Source organism: Excalfactoria chinensis, chromosome 1 (assembly GCF_039878825.1).
Source record: "Excalfactoria chinensis isolate bCotChi1 chromosome 1, bCotChi1.hap2, whole genome shotgun sequence".
Classification (NCBI taxonomy): Eukaryota; Metazoa; Chordata; class Aves; order Galliformes; family Phasianidae; genus Excalfactoria; species Excalfactoria chinensis.
In genome coordinates this window covers 2,310,347-2,329,543 of record NC_092825.1, presented here as the reverse complement: position 1 = coordinate 2,329,543, position 19,197 = coordinate 2,310,347, and the positions used below count along the sequence as shown (strand labels likewise).

Below are 19,197 nucleotides of genomic sequence, written 5' to 3'. Positions count from 1 at the left end.
GAGCATCAATGATATGTCTTCTCATACCCTTCTTTTACAGCAAAGGAGACGACTAAAGCAGAAATCAGACTGAGGCACTATTCCTGAATAATAGGTAAATGCTGTAATCACTCAGCCCTATTCTGAGACTGAAATCCCAAAGAACATCTTGTTAACTTCATCCACGTCGTCAAAGAAATGAGATCTATTGGTGTTGGACTCCTTTGTCAGGCATTCAAAGGCTTTGAACACCTTCAGTCCCATAGGAAAACACCACCAGTCTCGTTGCTCCCTGAGAGCTCAGGCTTTTGCTCCCAAACACAAAAACTCCCCTTTCATGCTTGCTTGTACCATTTATACTACTAGATTTGCATACTTTTCTAAGATTATCCATCTCCCCCAATCAAACCAGTCTATCCCAGCAACATCTAGGCTGTTAGTATTACATCACCATCTCTCTCTGACTGAGGAAAATCTACCTCAAGTTCAAGAGTACATTGGGCTTTATCCTTTGGACATGGAGACCTCAGACTACTGCCCGTGCACCACACTTTATAAGTAGAGCAATGTCTCTTTAAGGAAGTTGCTATTTTTGAAGTCCTTCGTCCCCTGAGTAAGGCAGGTCTTGGAGGACAAGGTTTGCAGAAGGTAATCAGTCACTGTCACTCGCAGCTGTGCTCTGCTGTCAACTGTTTAATTAGACACCATCATTTACATTTTTAATTTCTGCAATTTGACATTTTGTGCACAAGGAACAACAAAAAAAAAATAAATAAAAAAATAAGAGAGAGAGAGAGAGAAGAAAAAGAGCCCATAGATGCAGCAATCCACAAATTTATAATTAGGAGGCAGAGGGGACGGGGAGCCAAAAGAGCTGACAGGTGTCCTGTAAAGCAGCATTGAGACACCTGCTGAGATGGAGCCTGCCTTCCACTGCAGAGAAATTGGATGCTGAAGTGCTGTATGATAAGGATCCTTCAGACATACAAGTGGGAAAATACTCTCTACGACAGTGAGATGAGCAGCTGCAGAAGGAGACCTGTGAAAAACAACAGAGTGCGAGAGCACTGGGAGGAAACCCCTCCACACCAGAAAGCTCCAGTGTGGCTTCAGTCTGATTTCATGCCCCCACGGTCCCATCCTCATTGATTGCAACATGTTAAGTCTGAGGTATTATCCTGGTTTTGCAGAGAGATGGGCTGATATAACCCTCAGTAGAGAAAAGCACAGAAGCCAGAGGTCTTTCTCCCATCTCTATGCGTAGCCTTCCAGTCTCACTGCTTCCAGATCGAGACTCGGTTTCAACAGAAAATCTAATGCAAACCTCCTAAATTGCACAGCAGCTTCCAGCATTCACAACATTACTCTTCTTGGAGACAGATCCTCTAGTCTTCTGGGTTTAGGAAAAGCCAAAAATCCCATTCTAATTCAGTCCCTTGCTCTAACTATTGCCCAGACCCAGTACTTTGATAATGATTGGTCTGAGTTCAAACATTCCCAAGCATCAGCAGATAAAGAGAATCAGGCCTATTCTGCATATACTTCTAACACGAGGAAGTGCCCGGGAATTGTAGAATCCATGAGAGTGTTGTTTCGGGATCCTCAAGGCCAAAGCACATTACTGAGAACCCTGGAGTCTTACAGCCAAAACACAAGGTGTGCCCTGGCACTACGTTCAGATACAACAACACCTTCCATAGACACTTTGGGGAAGCAAAAAGAAAAGTCTGCAATGCAGTAAAATGCTCTGATTTATGGTACCTAAGAAGAACTCATGGAGAAGAGCCCAGTTCCTTATGAATATTGCATAGGCACACTCCTGCTGTATGAAATGAAAAGTGAAGAGGATTATATCACAACAAAAATAAATAAGGCTGGTGGAGGAATCACAGAATCATAGAATCACCAAGGTTGGAAAAGACCTAAAAGTTCATCCAGTCCAAACGTTCACCTATTACCAACAGCTCCCACTAAACCACGTCCCTCAACACAACATCCAATTGTTCCTTGAACACCCCCAGGGTCGATGACTCCACCACCTCCCTGGGCAAGCAGTAGCATTGTGTTTTATTTTCCAGTCTGGTTCTTTCAACCAGCTGAAATGCTCCTTCATCTAACGGCAGTGGGTTAGTGGGTGCAGGGATGGAAGCTTCCTAAAATGGAAAATCGGGCACACATACAGTCAGCTTCTCCAGCTTTCTCATGTCTCTCTGTCACTTGGTAGCAATGCTCTTCTGGGTCTGTGACCCACAAAGGTCTGAAAGCTCCCGAGTCCCTTTCCCAGCCCTGCAGAGAGATTCTCAAAGCAACACAAAGTTCCCATGATTTATGTGAACAACAAACTGCAGCATACAGTGCTCCCTGAAGGAAAGGACGGGATGTAATGATTTGAACTTCAGGTATTGTAGGCTTTCTTCTCTCTCCAACCATGACCAACTCTCAAGCTGTGATTTCAGTGTGCTCAGTTCACAGGCTGTCACCCAAATGTCACACCAAAGTGTCCCATCTCCCTCAGTTTACCTCATCACACATCTTCCCACTAAGACTGCAAATCAAGATAATGTGGAAGTGGTGAAAAATAAATGAAAAAGCAGGTACCAGTAATCAAACCTGGCTTCTAGAACAGGAAGAAGACATATAAATCTCCTTTCATCAGAACCCTGCAATGGACAAATGATTTATTTATACAGAAGTGTTTCTATTGAAGCCATCATTGCGCTATCTAAAGAAATTATAAATGTGTATATTAAAGCATCCTAGCAGGGAGATGACAACGTTCCTGCTGAGTCTTTATTTACTTTCTATTTGAGCTCAGATCCTCAGAGGTACTTAGGGTCTCTCTGCCATTTACATACTCCTGATGCCTTCAAAACCACTGTGAAGCTGTCACCAAATCCCACAGGTCCTTTAATTTTCATTGCCAGCATCTGCAAGACTGCCTGTGTACTGCTTTCCTTTGCCCTTGTGTGGCTGACAGCTTTCACACTAAAGCTAAAATGTGAGGCATTGCAGGGGAGGATGCTCCTCAACAATGCAGCTCCTGTGGGCTGCTGATGGCCTCTGGATAAGGAAAGGATCATAGAACCCTTCTGTGGTGTACCATAGGAGTATGTCCCGAGATCCGTTCTCTTCAACATCTTTATCAATGACATGGGATTGAGTTCACCTTCAGCAAGTTTGCTGATGACACCAAGCTGAGTGGTGTAGTTGACACAACAGAAGAAAGGGACACCATTCAGAGAGACCCTGACAAAGAGGAAAGGTGAGCCCATATAAATCTACTGAGGTTCAACAAGACCAAGTGCAAGGTGCTGCACCTGAGTCAAGGCAATGCCAAATGCGAATACAAACTGGGAGAAGAACTCCTTGAGAGCAGCCCACAGGGTGGATGAAGCCTGAAGTTCTTCTCCCAGCCTGTGGTGGGAGTTTGATATCCCCCTTCAGACCATGCAGTAGCATGTGAAAATCAGCTGGTGGAGGAGCCCATGGTGGAGCAGGTGAATGTGGTCTGCAGGAGGCTGCAGCCCATGGAAATACCCCACGTGAGCAAGCCCTGGTCTGGAGCTGCAGCCTGTGGAGAGGAGTAGCCCACAGTGGTGGATAGGGCTTGAAGGCGGCCTCATGCAGCCCATGGAGGAACCCATGGTGGAGCAGGTAGATGTGGCCAGAAAGAGGCTGCAGCCCATGGAACCTTCCCATCTTCCTATGCCTGTCTTTGTAAGACGGGTGCTCCAGCCCCCCGATCATCTTCATGACCCTCCTCCGGACCCTCTCTGAAAGCTTCACATCTTTCCTGTGTTGGGACCTCAGGACACAGTATTCCAGGAGCAGATCCTGGAGTTGCAGCTGTGGAGAGAAGCCCATGGTGGAGCAGTCTACTCCTGTGATGAGGACCCACGCTGGAGCATTTCTTGAGGAACTACAGCCTGTGGGTAGTCCATAAGGGATCATTTTAGGAAGGGCATCATCCTATTGGGGGGACCCCATGCTGCAACAGGGACAGAGAGTGACCAAGAAGTGGCAGAAATGGAACATTATGGATTGACCATATTCCCTCTGCTGCTCATGGGGAGGAGGTGGAAGATGATGGGGAAGGTGTTTTTAGTTTGCTTTTAGTTTCTCTCTGCTCTGGTCTAGGCAGCAACAAGCTAAAAATTACATTTATCTCCCTTATGCTGAGTCTGTTTTGTTCATGATGGTAATTGGTGAGTGATGTCCCTGTCCTTATCTCAACCTATGAGCTTTTTTCATCTTATTTTCTCCTGCTATTCTTTTGACAAGGGGGAGTGAGAGAGTGGTGTCGTAGAGCTCAGCTGCCCATCAGTGTGAAACCACCACAGATACATATCTAAAGATCCTTTACATGCTCGAGTTTCCCCTGAATCACAGGGGGAGACTGACTTCTTACCTCAAGGCTGCTCATTCTCTGATGTGACAGAGAAAATTTGTTAATTAAACCAGAAACAATGAAAGCCTCAAGAAACTGGGAGGAATCTCAATACCCAGAGGTATGATGGATGCCCTGTCTCAATAGATATTTAAGGTCAGGCTTTTTTAGCTGTAGGTGTCCCTGTTCATTGCAGGGGAGTTGCACCAAATGACCTCAAGAGATCTCTTGCAACTCAAATGATTCTATGAATCTGTAATGACCCGTGCTCAAGCAATATCAGCAACTCAGATGGGTGATGGGTGGATCACTAGGCCCTATAGATGGGACCATTGCCACAGCAGCATACCCCAGCCTGCATGAGCAAGACAACCCATAGCAATGGGAATAGCTAGTGCTCTCTCTTAGCCTCAACAAAGCAATTGTTCTTCTTACTTAAACAACCTCAAGTTTCCCTGGGAAGTTTCTGCTTTTATTTTTTCATTGATTGTTTGGTTTTGTCTCGTTTTCTTTAGGAAAGCAATACCACAGTGCCTTGGGAATGCATCTCGCCCTCTGTTTGTGGGCAGGGCTTTTGCTCTTCTCTTCATCACCAAATGTAGAAGCTCCTTCGTGGTGCTGTTTCTCAAAAATAACTGTGCCTGCTGCCACTCAGTAGCTCATTAACTCATCAAAGTGGAGAGAAAAGCCATGTTGCCAATGATTTTTCTGCAGACTGAAATTTTTCAGCGTGAGATGTGGTTTAGGCAGCTTAGCATGGAGCTAATTGCCTTCCAAAAGATCTTTTTGTCATGGCTGTTGTTGTGCCGTAGCTGGGTTGGGACTGCACTCATTAATAATCATTTTAGCATATGAAAAGCTTGTAACGAATCCATGTGCTGCAGACGGCAGACGCAATTACAACAATAACATAATTAGGATTATGCAATAGCTGGCTATATTCAGACCACTGAAGGAGGAAGAAATGTATGAAAGGGATATAGTGGATTGCTACAGCAGAGAATGGCTGAAGGAAAGCAAGCCTGATCCAGCTGTATATGTCCTAGGTCACTATAGGAGAGTTCGACTAGATAACATTTAAGGGTCCCTTCCAACTCAAAGAATTCTATGATATAATTCTAAGAAAGCTTAGGACCAACCTAGTAGCCAGTTCCCTTATGGGATCAAGTGAAGCAATGCAAGGACATGTTGTCAGTTCTTCTGTTGATGGGGCATGACAGCTTTACTTCTCTAGGAAGCATCTGAGCTGCAAAGTCTGTGTTCATGCTGATTCAGCTACAGGCAGCCACAAGACTGTGTTACTTCAGATCGATTCCATTCCAGACAAAGGTTCAGGGCCAAGCTGCTGGACACTAATTGGACTGCGACATGAACAGCATGACAGCAAAGAAAAAGGATTTTCTTTTGCACGTGCATGGTTTTTCCTGCTGTTTTTTTGTCTCGGAATAAACGACAGAGAATGGGTGGGCAGCACTGAGTTAGTGGCTGAAGAGTAAGTTGGTAGTTTCTCCATGAGAAGAAACAGTCCACAGCACTTTTAGTGCAGAGCCTACATGGGTCTGAGGTTGTACCCTCTGAGTATAGACACATTTTCATTTTGCTTGCTGAAAACTGTGCTGTGTAAGAGCACTGTGATACCGCAATGAGAAAATATCGGGAGGGTTTGTTGTTTGGTTTCATTGGAGACAAAAAAGTGTGCGAGCAAGAGTGAACAGACCCCAAGTAAACAAAAGCTGCTGAAGAGAGATGGGGAATGAGCTGTACCCCATGCTCTTGTGGATGCAGTGAGATGATGGCTAGGGCTTTAATTAAAGCCTGACCAAAAGGGAAAACACTCTGATATGAAGGAGAGAGAAGCTCAGGAGCAGATTGCCCAAGGAGAGCAGAGTCTCCATTGTTGGAAGACTTTAAGAAAATATGTCAGGAAGATGTGAGACAGAGGTGATTTTGCCCTAAGGCAGGAGCTGGGCAGGCTGACCTGAGGTCCCTTCCAGCATAATGATCTCTACTGACAACACCCTTTATCCCTGACTGGAGCACCTCTGGAGCACCTGTCCTATGAAGAAATATTGAGGGAATTGGGCTTGTTTAGCTTGTACAAGAGAAGGCTCCTGGGAGACCTCACTGTGGCCTTCCAATACTTGAAGGGAGCTTATAAACAGGAGAGGGAATGGCTGTTTACAAGGGTGGACAGTGACAGGACAAGAGGGAATGATTTTAAACTAAGACAGGGGAGGTTTAAATTAGATATCAAGAGGAAGTTTTTCATACAGAGAGTGGTGACACACTGGAACAGGTTGCCCAAGGATGTTGTGGATGCCCCATCCCTGGAGGCATTCAAGGCCAGGCTGGATGTGGCTCTGGGCAGCCTGGTCTGGTGGTTGGCGACCCTGCACATAGCAGGGGGGTTGAAACTGCATGATCTTTGATGTCCTTTTCAATCCAAGCCATTCTATGATTCTATGACCATTAGTTTGCTATCATCTCTTTATTCCTCTTTCTGTCAGGGAAAAGAGATATGAAAGAAGGCTTTTTAAAGTAGAGCAACAATTTCCAGTTGTCATTTGAGTCTCTCTTTTAAAGCTCTTGGAGTTAAAAGGTCACCCAGATATATCTGTTTAAAATCTCACTGATTTACAGTGTTGGGGTGTGTGCAGTGTGTTATATTGTACCAAACTCGTACTTTTTGTTTTTGTCACCAAAAGCTGTTGCTAAGTGTCCAACAGACCGCACTGGGAGAGACCATCCATTGACTGCAGTCCTGATATCACAGGCTGAAAAGTGATGTAGGTTTAGATACCAAATAGGACCGGACTATTTATTCTGCATACTCCAAACAAACTCCCACAGCATTTTCGAAGAAGCTTAAGACTTTGACATCAGATGGTTAACGCCATGCAAAACGTGGTTACTTCAAGGAAAGGAAGGAAAAGAGATCACAAGCACAGGCTCTGAATCCCAGTAGTTAGGTTGGGTAGCGTCTGTGTTCAGGTTAACACAATGAACTGCAGATGTTTTAACTCTGAATCCTATTGATAAAGGTCACTTTACGCTTCTTTTAGTCTGAAACATGTCAAATCTATTTTGAACTTTCTTGATTAGAAGATTCTCAGAGTCTTAACAATATACGCAGTGTCTCCAATGATGTTCAGCTTTTCTTTAAGGGACTATTTTTAACTCACACTAAGCAGCTAAAACTTGACCAAGTACCCACAAGGATGAGAAAAAAGCACCAGTTTCTCTTCTCGCAGCACTACGGGTATTTTGGGCACCAGCGTGCAATGGAAAAACTCTGCCTTCTGCTTTTTGTGCTCTGCCCCTTTGCAGCCTCCTACATCCATGCCTCTGTGCCAGGCTTCAGTGGGGAAGCATCGTATTGATTGTGATGCAGGCAATTAAATGGTGTTAATGAAGTTCAAACAAGTGTTATCATAAGCTTGGCAGCATGGAGAGAAATGAAAGGTCAGCCACAGCCCTTTGTCATCTTTTCAGCGTGGCGCTGAATGCTAATGAGACAGTCACAATTAGAACAGGCTCCACTTTGTAATGCTTGGGGATTGCATCAAATGATCCCAAGTTCTCCAGATTTCTGGGCTCAAAGGGGACATTTGAAGTAAACTTGAAAAGATGCAGATCTAAAGCTGCTCTAATGTAAATTCAGCGAAGCCTATGGAGTTTTACTAACAGAAGTCAGATGAGAATCTGGTCTATCTTTCCCATTTTCTTTTTTTTCCCCCTTTTTTTCAGTAGACAAAATTATGATATTTGAAAAGCTTCCACCTTGTTTTAAAACCACAGAGCGACTTTTCATGGCTTCAACAAAAGCCACATAGTCTGTCCCCATTTCCTGAGTTAATTCTCTCGCCTCTCTCAAGCCTCATCTTCTGCTGCAGGAATCCCAAGTTGTGGCTGTGCCCAGGTGCTTTTCAGCATGCATTTTCAAAGAGAAAAAGTCATGATTGTGTCATTTGAATGCTGCCCTTGTATTTTACAGAACTCAGGGTATCTCTATGAGTTTGCTTCAGCAGACAGAATCCGGCTCTGCTCCCAATAGCATTGAAAAAGACCACTGAAATCAAACTCCTGGTTGACCGGTGTGTAAAGGTAGACCATTAGTGAGGCCTAAAACTGCATTATGTCCTTCCCAACATACTTTCATGCTCTAAAAAGTTGGAAAGATACTTCGACATGAATTGGAGACTGTCACTTACGTCTGCTGCTTTCTCTGCTATTTCTTGTGCTAAGATAATTGCTAGCTTTGAATTTTGTGAGTCCTAAAGGCACACTCCACATTGAGGAACCAGTAGTTGCAAAGAGATGGCTTGGAGTAGCCCAGCTCAGCTGCCATCTGAACAGCTACACTGAAAGAGTTGGCTTTTACTCTAGTGTGCCTTCAAGAAGGGTTACAATCCACTGCTGCCTAATTGCCCTCTTACAGATTCTTCTTCATCAAATAAGTTCATTTGATTTCAGGTTCTTCTGATTTACTCAACCACTTCTTAAACTTCCTGATGGAAAATCTTTTTATGTTATGATTCAGTCTTTGAAGAAGTCTAGTGGTCTTGAATGATTCTGCCTCCAGCTGGCACTGACTACAAAAATAACTCAAACCAGTACTGAAAGCCATTGGAGTGCAGTTGCAGAATGGAGAAAAGGAATTCATTAACTCCAAGTAGAAATGAAATTATATTCTGCTCATTCTTAGTAAGTTTTTCTTTGATCTACAACAGCATCCAGGTGCCACTGCTTTGAGACTGTAGCATTGACACACAAAAGCATTAATAGGGCAGAAGCTCTAACCGTATTCCATAAGTCACATCCTCCCTGTGGGCTTCAGTTCAGTTCTTCAGACATCGCTGCAGATAATAACCCAATACATGCTGAGCCCAGAAATGCAATGCTGTTTACTAGCAACAGGAGGTGTTATGTACCTTGTTTGTTGCTCAGGAAAACTTCCAGAGAAATTCAACACCTATTGCTGAAGATCATTGCGTGAGCTCCAAAAAATCTTAATATCCTTTTCTTCACTCACATGTCAAATCTTCTCTAAAGCATGCTGTCTCCAAGGGTAGAAAGTCAAGCGGAGTTGTAAGTAAGAAACCAGCCTTTTCACACACCCCTCAAGCAGATGGGGGGGAGCATTGCCCCTCCCACTCTAAGTGAAGATCACGTTTTCAATCACCTGAGGAGCCTGAACATCCGTAAGTCCATCAAACCCAATGAGAGGGTCCTAATTAGAGTCCCGAGGGAATTGGCTGATGCAGTCATCAAACCACTCCGGACGATACTTGAAAAGTCACAGTGATCACCTGAAGCCCCTGGTGACTGGGAAAAAGGCTACTGTGCACCCATTAAGATGGGTAGAAAGGACAACCCAGGGGACTTCTGTCCTGTCAGCCTCATCTCTGTGCCAAGACAGTGGAGCATATCCTCTTGGAAGCTATGCTAACACACATGGAAGAGAGGGAGATGATACAGGACAAGGAGCATAGCTTCACCAAGGGCAGGTCCTGCCTGACCAACCCAGTGGCTTTCTGCAATGGTGTAGCTGCAACAATGGACAAGGAAAGAGCCAATAAGACTATATTGACTTCAGTAAGGCCTTTGACATGGTCCCCTTGTAATACCATTCCCTCCAAACTGAAAAGATATGGATTTGATGGGCGAACTGTTCAATGGAGGGGAACTGTTCTGAGAGTGCTCAGAGTGGTCATCAGTAGCTCAGGGTCTGGATGAAGATCAGTGATGCATGTTGTCCCTCAGGAGTTGGGGCAGACTGTTGTGACAGGACAACAGGAGATGCCGTCAAACTAAGAGAGGGTAGATTTAGACTGGGTATACAAAAAGAAATTATATGGTAAGATTGGTGAAGCACTGGAACAGATGGTGGATGCCCCATCTCTGGAGACATTCAAACTCAGGCTTGACAGGGCTCTGAGCAACCTGATCGAGCTGTAGGTGTCCCTATTCATTGCAAAGGGGTTGGACTAAACGACCTTTAAAGGTCCCTTCCAACTCAAATGATTATGTGGTTCTATGAACCACCCACCAACTACATGTACTACTATAACCTACTATAGGTTGCAGGTCACAGGAATACGACACCAGCGGGTAACTGCTAGTGCAAATTTACTGTTTCTAAATAAATCTCAAACACTTCTTTCCACCTATCCAGGTCAATCCAGCAATCAGTCTCAATACATATCGAGAAACTTGGACACAGTACTAGAAGTAGGTCATAATTAAGCAAGGTAGTTTCTAAGAGCCTTACAGGTTGCCTAGAAACGACATTTGCAGAAGTGTTTAACCACATCTAAAAATAATTGTCCGGACAAATCAGACACCAATGGGAGCATTATTGTAAAACCTTATCCACCAGTGGAATTAGACTGGTTTACAGCACACTATGCCTACAGTAGCAAAGGTCTCATATTACCTGCATGGTGACATTGGTATTAGACAATGCCTATGAAGTCAAGCAAGACAAATCACTGCTGAACACGGGATGCTGTTGTACAGGAATGATCTGTAAGATAAACCCATTGTTGTATTTACAGAGCAGCGATCATTCTCTATCTGTGCAGTTCCCAAACCTGTCAATAATGTCAGGCAAGTGTGACATTTTGCAAAACAAAGAGCAGATCAGCTTCTCCAAGGCTTGCTCCAGCAGACAATATCCTGCTGAATGGAGTGCAAGATGTGCTATTGTTTGTCCTGCGGAAAATCTTAGAGGAACTGAAATCCCTACCTATTGTAGGAATAGTTGTCTTAGTTGTATTTCCTGTAGGGTAGCTTTGTCAGACAGTGAACTTTAGTGCAGTAGATTGAAAAGTAAAACTGCGGGTTCTTGCAGATAAGGATAAAATGCTCAGAAAAGACTTCTGACCTTTCAGAAAGCACCTTCTGTCACTAATCTGACAATTCCATGGCATCCAAAGCACAGAAGAGCTGCCATGGACAGCTACTGGACTCAGAGTAAGGGATGACAATTGTGTGACCCCTGAGATCAAGGCAGTGTGGGGACTGTTGTAGTGATGCTGGGAGAAATAAACTCCTTCTGGGCTGTACGGAAGGAGTAAGAAGTCCACATAGCTCACAGGACTCAGATGCAGCCACCTCCCCTTCCTTCTTCCCTCCCTCTTCTCAACAGTTTCTCCTCAAGAGAAACCATGATGGCAAACACCTTCAGTTCACACCTCTAATTAAACTTCTATATGTGTGGTAAGGCATGTGAGAATGAATGGCAAACAGAGCTTTCTACTTGGATGTTAATCTAAGAAGAAGAGCCCAGAAGCAGCTACCAAACCCAATACTGAAGATACTTCTTACCTCCATCCATGTAGCAGGGCTTCCTTTTGCCACTTGCTTACGTTATTCCCATTTCTAGAGCCAAAACTCACCTTTCCACCCAGTTCTTGTAGCTGGGAATGTCCTTGGCATACAGAAGCTTATTGGAGGGTGAGTCTTTGCCCAGACGATGCTCTGAAGTTGAACAGGAGTCCATGAATGTCTGAGCCACTACAGAGAGGCAGGCATCTGTGATGCTGTTCTTGTGAATGTCGAAGACAAACTGTGGGTTCTTGATCATGTTAACCCAGAACCGTAATGGCAGGCTGTTGGAGGGGGGAGAAGTGTGGAAAAGGAGAGTCAGTAATTGCAAGCTTCAAAAGCTTTGCCTTGTGATGTTGCAGAGCTGACTGGTGAATAGGAATTAAAGATCAAGGCACAGAGATAGGGATTCTGGGATATCAACTCTGTCATTTATATACAATACACTTACACTGTAGGGGTGGTACAGCTACCCTGTAGGACTCCAGGGTGGGCAACAGAGTCACTTAATGAGTGAGTTTTTTCCCTCTTTTCCTCACAGGCCAATTTGGTCACTCCTGAAGTCACAGCCATCTTACTGAGGTTGCATATAATTAATGAGATTATATTAATGAAAGTATATTCAAGGTGATGAAAACATCTCCTCACTTCCCTACGTTAGGGTGCAAATGTGAGGTTCGCTGCTGATGGTTCCTTCATCAGATGAGGATAAACATCTCATTCACACAACTGATGGTAAGCAGTAGGCATTCAAGGACTTGGCTATCAGCCTCACGGTAACACCATGGGAAGAAAGGTAGGTACAGCTTCCAGGCTGAGTCTGGGAATGTTAATGAGAGGCACTGTGTGCCGTGTACTGTTCAGCCGCACAACTTGAGCCCAAGCTTGTGTATGATCCCGACACCCTGGGCATGAAGCAGTTATTACGTGGCAGAGAAAACCCTGTTGCCACAAGGAGAAAAATAAGAACAGGGAACAAGTATTGCAACCTTTGAAATGAAAATTTATCTGCCCTAACCATAGAAATGCTATTCCAATTGCAATTCAAAGGCTTTCTCCCTCTTTCTCCCCCCTCGTACTTAAAAGAGCTGTTCATCTGTGTGAGATGTCCCGAGGTTATCTATCTCCAGCTTTTGCCTCAAGCTTTTTGTGTCAGGGCAAAAAGCATTCATATGTTCATGGTCTAGGAGCTGAGATGTGTCATTATTATCAAACTGTTGTCTCTCTGTCTTCATGCTACGTAGACTCGTAAGCTAACTTCCAACATTGCACTTCCCCAAACATGAATAACTCTTGAGTATAAAAAATTCAGCTGACATTCAGGCTAAATTCCTCAGATTCTAAGTTCCTCCAATTTGCTCATTACCCTCATGTGTTCATAGCACCATAAAGAATTCACATCCTCATTTGATCCTCCTTCAGGTGACAGAAGGCATTCTAGCATGCTCTTAAAGAGAGATGGTACCACATTTTCCTAAACAAATACGTAGTATAATCAGCCAGCAAACGTGAGGAAAGCCTCATACAGATATTCCCATCAGCCAAACCAACCTTGTTTAGGGAGGGGACAGAAGTTCAGGAGTGGGAGATGCTGGCAGTGAGACCTAATGGGAGTTGAGGGAGGGAAGCCTTTTAGGTTGGGAATGGAGGTTCATGTCTTAAGGGAAGAGCTGAACAAGTGGACTGTGCCAAAATTCCGAGGTTGTTTGGATGCTGAGTACAGCCACAGTGAGGACAAGCACAGCCTGCATGTATGTATGGCTGTGGGGAGGGGGTGGGGGGATGATGTCCCTCGCTGGGAATAATGAAGCCCATGATGTGACTTAGAGTTAATTTAATCTGATTGAACAGATTTCTTACTGCCCCTGTTCCCCCCTTCCAATACATACACACTCTCCTTCCCCCCCCCCCCCCCGCCCTTAAATAAACCTCCTGCTCATTTAGTCTGAGTGGCTGCAATCAGCCTTAGATTAGTGCTGCAGATAATGTTAATAATATGCTAATGTTTCATTAGTTGAAAGCCTCTTTGGTGCATGGGGTTTCTTTTTTTATGTCACAGCGCTGTGACGACCTGCCATCAGCATGGCTGGTAAAAGGAAAAAAAATGCATGAGCTGGGAGCCCCATGGCTCTCCTTTGCTGTTCCTTTCATAGTCCCTGTATTTGCACAGAGAAAGGGGAGGGAACAGTTCCCCAGGGGACTCTTTCCAACAGGGACATTCAGCAGAGAGGTGCTGCAAATATCTTTCCTCCACCAATACTGACTTCACCCTGCTGTCCTATTACATGTACAGTGAGGGGTTGCTACCTGCTGAATAGAGCAGAGAGCTAATGTCAACCTTTGTCACTCACTGAAGAAGGCTGACATCCAACTCCAAACCCTCCAAGTACTGAATACCTTTTTAGATGCTTTCAGGTATCTCTTGGTCTCCACCGAACACCCAAGGAGGGCACAAGTCTCCTGTAGGCACTGCAATATATTCCCTTTGGTACGCTTTAAAACATCTCAGACAGCACTAGATGCCTCTGGAGGCAACAAAAAGGAACTCTAGGCCCCCAGTGACTGTAGTGGGAGTTCAAACACCCAGGGCAGAGGAAGACAGCAGCGCCTTCCCATGCATCCCCAGAGATCCCTATGAGCCTGAACACTACTGTAATTAAACACTTTACAATTCTGCCTCCTATATTCTCATGAGGCCGTTCAGAAATACTACTACCCCCGTGTAACATAGTACCAAACTGGGATCTATAGCCAAAGTACTCTACCCTTGTGAACATCCTTTAGATTATGGATACACTTCCATCAGCTTGAGAAGACTGAACCTGGCGTGCTGAACCCCACATTCCCCATCTCCCATATCCTAAATCACACGTCCCACTCTTCTTCTAGTTGAGGACCTGGAACCAGACCATACTGGGCTGTCTCACTCACCAATTGCTCTTCCAAGTATGCCGCACGTGGGGGTCGTGGATGTTGTGCTTGTCAGCCTGTTCATCCAGGAAGTCAAACATATATTTGATAGCCAAGGGAAGTGCACTGCCACGATGAGCTGTGCTGAAGATGGTCTCAAAGAGGTCGTCTACAAATTTCTGGAGAGTGCCCTGTTGGGAGAAGGAGAGAAAAGCATGGGACACCAAGTAGGAAGTGGATGTTTAAATTTGGTATCCCACTGAAAATAGAGTATGTCTATAAATCAGACTCAGGAAACATGCTTGAAAAGCAAAAGCCATTTAATAGCTGTTAAACATGACATGAGATGAAATTTCAACCCAGATGTCTGACATCTGTAGTCATAGTATCTGTTACTTATGGTTAACAGGTGAATGGGATAGGTGAAGATATTACTTGTTCTCTCTGTTACTTACATCCAGGAAAGGTGGCTGAGCCCATCTCAAGATGGGATGGTTATGTGGTGATGGGAAGGCACTCATCTATTCCCTCTGAGTTGTATCTCCTCCACATCCTAAACTCAACAGCCTTGATGTATATGTGAGCCAAAACCTAGCTATTTTCTATACTGACTTTCATACAAGGCCTGTCCTAAGACTGGAGATAGAAGCCAGGCAGAGAAGAGCAGAAGGTTTTAATGACATAAACAGGACAACAGTGACTGGAAAAGATGGCTGTCCATTATGCATTAGTATAACAGAAAACAATAATGCTATCTTAATTACTTGTATTTTACCACACACTATCATGGGACTGAGTCAAGCCCTAAGAGCAATGCATGGATATGTCAGTTACCGCTCAAAACAGTTACCTAAGGGTGATGGAACACTGGAACAAATTGCCCAGAGATGTTGTGGTCTCCTTCTATGGAGACCTGTTTGGATGCCTTCTTGTGGGGTTGGATCTGATGGTCTCTTTCAACACCTGAAACTGTGATTCTGTGGTTATGTCCACTACAGATATTGCAGTGTCCTCGTGTGCTTACAGAACCACTCTGGGCCAGCTGATGAGAACAACTGATCTCCATTAAAGACATGGAGAGCTAGAATAGCAGAGGCTGCCCAGGCCTGGAGAAAAGGGGTAGTTGAGGAGCTGAGATAGCCAGTGAAGACTGATTCTGCCACCAAAGCAGCACAGCCATTTACATGTGGATAAACCATATGGTTGCCAAAATAACCAATCATTTCCCAATATGCAAAATTTCCTCAGCTGAAAAATAAAACCCTTCCCTTTCTCTGCAGAACCAGGAAAGAAATCCCTTTGTACTAGAAATGAAGCACCAGGTTCCACCAGAGTGGCTCAAGTTTACATAGCATTAACAAATAATTAGAAAGCTGGTGTCTCTTGCTGATTCACCACTTGATTTATTCTTTGGGAAACACAGATGTCTTTTGCTTGTGTGAACTCCTACAGGGTGAATGAAGCCCCGCAGCATCTCTGAATCAGAAAGGGCCCCCGAGGGGAAATCTTGTTGCTCTGACATCGAAGATCTGCCCTCGGGTTCACTTTCCAAAGGGAATTAGTTCTCTACATGCTCACCCACACAAATGCAAAGAAAACCTCTGAAGCTTTTAGGCAAGAGACTCCAGGTCTCAGAGGTCAGGGATTTACTAGAATAAAAATCACTGTCAGTTTAACTAAGTATTCCCTGGGATTGAATTACCAGCAATTGGTCTCTCTCCTCTTTCCCTCCCTCGAATGGTCACGGTGATAGAAAATTGCTCAACCCAAGAGAGGAAATCATAAAGCACCACCCTTTCTGCTCTCTCTGTTGCTGTGCAAGTTTTCCAGCTGTTCTCCAGCCATCTTTACAGAAAAAAAAAGCAAAACAAAAAACAAGTGTTGAGTTTGTGATCCGGAATAAACCAACAGCACTTCATTGTTGGAGCAGGGGACATATCCCCAGGCAATGTACATCAGCACTGGTCCAGTGATCTTTGGTTTAATCTGGGACTGAGGCCCCGGGGATCATCATTTTCTTGCTATATTATGTGATCCATGTAAGTACTTTGAATCCCACTGCAGCATCAAGATGGAGTGAGGCGGAGAGAAGAGACAGACATCACAGGCTGAGGGAAAAATGTGCAGGTAAAACTTACAGTAGGACCTACACATGTAATGGAGACTTGACAGACTGGCAAAACGCAGATGGTATTTGCATGAATAAATGCAACTGTTTTTGTGCCTGTTGACACCCTGTCAGGAAATGGTAATAGTCAAAACTTTAGAGAACGAAGGAAGATTGGGCTGTTTGATTGCTGCTTGGTTTAATCCTACTCAGAATGGGGTGAGATAACTCTCTGATTAGCCACACCTGAGCCACAGCTGCAGTTTCCACTTATGGGATGCATTGAGATAACTCATGTGTCAGAGAAATTTGGGCACAGAGATGCATTGCACTGCAAGAGGATACTCTTCCCTACTCCCTCCATATACCTTGGTGGCAAGTAGCCTTGTCAGGTAGATCTCAGAAACCATCTTGCTGCCCCGGTCACCTTCTTTTTGGTCTCCGTGTTCGTGGTTCTTCACCAAGTGCCACATCTTGACTCCACTCTCAAGGTCAGGAGTGATCATGGGTGTGCGGGAGCGGAGGCTGTCTGGGCTGCCTGTGTAACGGATCATGTTTTCTGCAAAGAGAGATGCACGTGACTCAGCCCTGTTAGCACTTGCATTGAAATTAATGGGTTTCAACAAGGAGATAAGCTTTCTCACCAGGAAGGCAAGAAGACGACCTCCTTCTGCTGTCTGGTGCTAGTACTGGTTCCTCTGACATTTGATATATATGAATGGGATGCACATATTGCTGTAATCATACTGCAGTATCCCTCCTCTTGCGAGCTCCATATTTCCATATCAGTATTAAATAAATGTGTCAGTATTAAATAAATGTTCATTGACCAATTCATAACGTTAAGCAGAAGAGTTATATTTCCTGGTGGAAGTGCAGTGTGAGCTGCAAAAGATCCCAGAACTGGTGTATGGACCAGGCCTTGCTATCAAAGCATGACCGAGTGATTTGCTCAGCAAAAACAAGGGATATGAGCCAAGCAGGACAAAATGGTTATGTCAGTAAATTAAATAAAGCTCTTACAATGCCTTTCAGTTGCCCATTCTCTTCATTTATTATGTTCCCTGTCAAACCTCTGGCCTTGGACAACTAGCACCGCTAGTGTCAGGCACTGCCCAGAATGGGTTCAGAGAACAGTATCAACTACACATGGTAGCAAACAGGGACAAGTTCAACTTATTTTACCTGTGTGGTTGATAGCCACATCTGACCAAGCTTCTTGGCCTTATGGACAAAGAACAAGTCATGGGACTTCTTGCATAACAATACTGATGCAACCAATACAACTTCTTGCCTGCCTCCCCAACACCAAACTAAAGAAGATCTGCTTCCTCTTTCTCCTCTGGCAACAAAGCAATCCAATAACTCCTACCCAGTTGTTCTCTCCCATCTCTGCTTCAAAATCTTGTTTTAATAGAAAGTGAACCGGAACTCCAGGGGGCCCACACATTTTACCTTCACAAGGACACTCTTATCCTATAGACAGCAATTCCCTTTGTTCCTGAGTGATGCCATGAGGCATCCCCCTCCCCCTGACCTGCCAGCAATGCTACAGATTGAGTCTTTTCCAACCATGATTAACAGAAGAGCGTTGCACATTTCTACAGCAAGTTCTGAATCAACCTTATTAATGCACTACCAATCTCTACATATTAATTATTAGATGGAATATCCTTTTTTTCTCTCTGGATGCTGTTTACTTAATTGCAATTAACAATCACTTGTGACCCACTACATCTTCTCCTCCCCCAGTATCTCTCCTCACATCCTCCCCCAGAAAAATCAAATGGCAAAAGAATTAAAGAAATCCAAGAGAAATTAACCCCCCTTAAGTCTTCCTTTTCAAAGGTCACTGTGTCTTTCAGTAATTGCAACAACATGACAAACTGCATGAATATTAATAAGGTCTGGTGGATTGCTTATGTCCTTGGAGAAAGAGGAAGGGGGTTCCTCTGGACACTGAGTAGACCTACTTTCCCTCAAGCTAAAGGGAATTAGAAGAATCAAAGATGCCTTCATACATAAAGAAAAATAATAATAAACTGACACGCTAACTGCATCATGGATGGAGGGTTGTTTTGCAACACTCTGGTTGCACATTAAAGCCATTTGTCTTTGCCCTCCCATGCCATCTTACCATCTTGGGGTGACAGCTGTCTCATTCTCAGTTGTCTTGTGTAAAGTGGGAAGAACAGTGCAATGCTCTGAGATACACTGATAAATGACCTCAGCAAGCTGTTTTTACTATTATTCCAGGTGTAAATTCCCTTGGGATAATAAAATAGCAGGATGAGACACACAATACCCACACTAAAATATAACAGTATGCAAGCAATGCCCTCTGTAGGTCTTGGCTGTTTCTAGTCCCAGAGGCCTCTAATCTGTGTCATAGATTCTTCACAACAGACCTTTCCTACCAAAATGACTGAGCTCTTACACTATGTAGTGCTTCTCCCTTGCCTCTCCCTGTGAAAACTCTCAAGTG

General features: G+C 44.3%; 1 protein-coding gene across 2 annotated transcripts in view; it reads right to left on the bottom strand.

Annotated features, from left to right (window-relative positions):
- PLXNA4 (plexin A4) overlaps nt 1-19,197 on the bottom strand; it is a 408,463-nt gene that overhangs the window by 3,593 nt on the left and 385,673 nt on the right. For both annotated transcript variants that reach the window (XM_072326423.1, XM_072326431.1), the window contains exons 28-30: nt 17,081-17,271; nt 14,627-14,796; nt 11,767-11,979 (exon numbers count right to left, since the gene is read on the bottom strand). In XM_072326423.1, the coding sequence (XP_072182524.1) occupies nt 11,767-11,979; nt 14,627-14,796; nt 17,081-17,271 (574 nt within the window). The remainder of the gene's footprint in view (nt 1-11,766; nt 11,980-14,626; nt 14,797-17,080; nt 17,272-19,197) is intronic.